The sequence below is a fragment of the Fopius arisanus genome, unplaced genomic scaffold (genome assembly GCF_000806365.1).
Source record: "Fopius arisanus strain USDA-PBARC FA_bdor unplaced genomic scaffold, ASM80636v1 scaffold00003, whole genome shotgun sequence".
NCBI lineage: Eukaryota > Metazoa > Arthropoda > Insecta > Hymenoptera > Braconidae > Fopius > Fopius arisanus.
Window position 1 is genome coordinate 2,344,337 of NW_011887742.1, and position 2,109 is coordinate 2,346,445.

Genomic DNA, 2,109 nt, shown 5'->3' on the forward strand with positions numbered 1-2,109 from the left:
TCCCAACAATATTTATTAATTAATTTTTTATTCTTTAACAACCTGATGAAATGTTTCGTCAGACGAATTCCTGGTCTTCTCGATAGATTTATAAATCTACCTTTTGTTCCCCGAAGGCGGAAGATGTGAATGGAAATAAAATATCCGATTCTGCACAAACCAGTTTTGGTATTAATGTATTTCGCATAACACTGGCATCTTCTCGACGGTTTTTCGATAATTTATGGACAAAACGAGTGATGAAATGAGAACGAAAAAATTCTGCCTAGATATTTTGGAATATTATATTCAAGTCTTTGATGAATATTCATCGCCTCTGCATAGATATATCCAGATATTTTTTCGGAGTTACGATGCACATCTCCAAGATTCCTTCAAAAGGCTGAAGCTATTAAATTTCACCATAAAATTGTAATGACCATTGTTTACGACATGTCCATCCGAACTTATAGAAACTCTGAATTGTGCTACTCAAAATATATATTCCAACAATAATTGAATCGAATGAAATATTTCAAAAAATATTGACAAATCTTCAAACATCGATTGAAATAAAATTTTCATTGGCACTTTTTCTATGACTCATTCGTTAAATACAAAATTAAAAATGCGTAAGTGTATCTCATCCATTGATAACATGAATGAACGATTTTACACTCGATTACGCGGCAATAAAATCCCGTGAAAAATCGTCACAGGGAAAAACCCCAAAGTGCTACAAAGAGCGATTTAAAAAACAGCTCAGGAGGGATAAGACGCAATGAGAGTAAAATAAATAGTAAAAGTGCAGAGTGCTGGAGTGAAGGAAAGCCAGTGGCCGAGAATTGGCCGACGATTGGCGGAAGATCCACGTGCGACCACCACCTCCACCTGGGAAGTCGGTCGCCCAGGGGTGGGGTAACAACTCCCGATATTTTTCAAAGTACCACAAACCGTGTCACCACACTTTACCACAGTATCGCAAACTGAGAGGATCAAATTATTAATAATAAACAAAGAGCCGAATCAATACCGGCGAAAATATCCATTTGAAATTTTGGACTGACGGTTTTATCGCCTGGAGACTTCAACGCGTGGTGATACACCAAAAACCGCGGATGACGAATTATCGTGCAGTGCATTTTCACCGATCGAGATTTATTTATTAATCTACAATTATTATTTTATATTTTTTTGTGGAAGAGTGCATTGTGTTAGAGACTTGACGAGATGAAGGACTGCATTTCTATCTGGAGTAGATTAGCCGGCAGGAGTTTTTCTCCTGTCAGCACAAATTCTCCACCTGCATCCACTGATACTGAGGATTACTCTGATAACGATCCTAGCAGTCTTCAGTCAAAATCGGCCATTGTTGTCAACCGATTTTTCAATGCCGCATTACCTGTGCATGGGGATGGCAGGCGGAAATGGCCGAGGAGTGAGTTTAGATTTCTCTTTGTCTTATTTTTATCGACTGTCCGCCAGTCTCTCAACTAAATTTCATTATTCCTCCAATTATTATTATCCACCGATTCATATAAAAAATATATCGATCGATAAATAAAAAATATGTACGAAAAGTCATTGTTCTATCGTATTTTTTAATTAATATAATATTAATTTATGTTTTTGAGTCCTCGATGAAATGTAAAGTTGTGGAAAATGTTGGGATAAATTTAGATGAAATTTAATGGACAATGACTAAAAATAAAAATGCAACGTATTTCTGTTCTGGAAATCCGGTTTCGAATTATCTAGAATTTATCCCTGAGACCGACAATATCCGATGATTCCTCTTATTTACACCCCTGAAATTAGAGGTGCCATTAAAATTTACATGCAAATATCCGATTTATTTAAATAGATTAAGAATTTGCCGAACGGGAAAAACCGAAAAAAAATGCTGTCTAAAATCCTGCAACCGAAATTCCCGCGTGCTGGGAATATTGATAAACCCACCGCATCGTTACAGTCATCATAAACACACCTATATAAATTATTCCAATGAGCTCTGGCTCAGACGTGATGAAAATTTAAATTAACAATCGGTCATACGGGAAATTCATCTTGTTATGCCATTCCCCGTCAATTGATTTTATTACTAAATCTTTAATTATGATAATCATCTCA

The 2,109-nt window shown here is 36.0% G+C and overlaps 1 protein-coding gene across 2 annotated transcripts in view; it reads left to right on the top strand.

The window, feature by feature from the left end:
• The window catches only part of LOC105270350 (scavenger receptor class B member 1), a 23,124-nt gene that overhangs the window by 6,023 nt on the left and 14,992 nt on the right, over positions 1 to 2,109 (top strand). Inside the window, exon 1 of one of the 2 annotated variants that reach the window (XM_011311225.1) lies at positions 957 to 1,417. The exons of the other annotated variant lie outside the window; for it this stretch is intronic. Within the exon in view, the coding sequence (XP_011309527.1) occupies positions 1,210 to 1,417 (208 nt within the window). The 5' untranslated portion in view covers positions 957 to 1,209. Of the gene's footprint in view, positions 1 to 956; positions 1,418 to 2,109 lie in introns of those variants that run through there. 2 annotated transcript variants of the gene reach the window in all.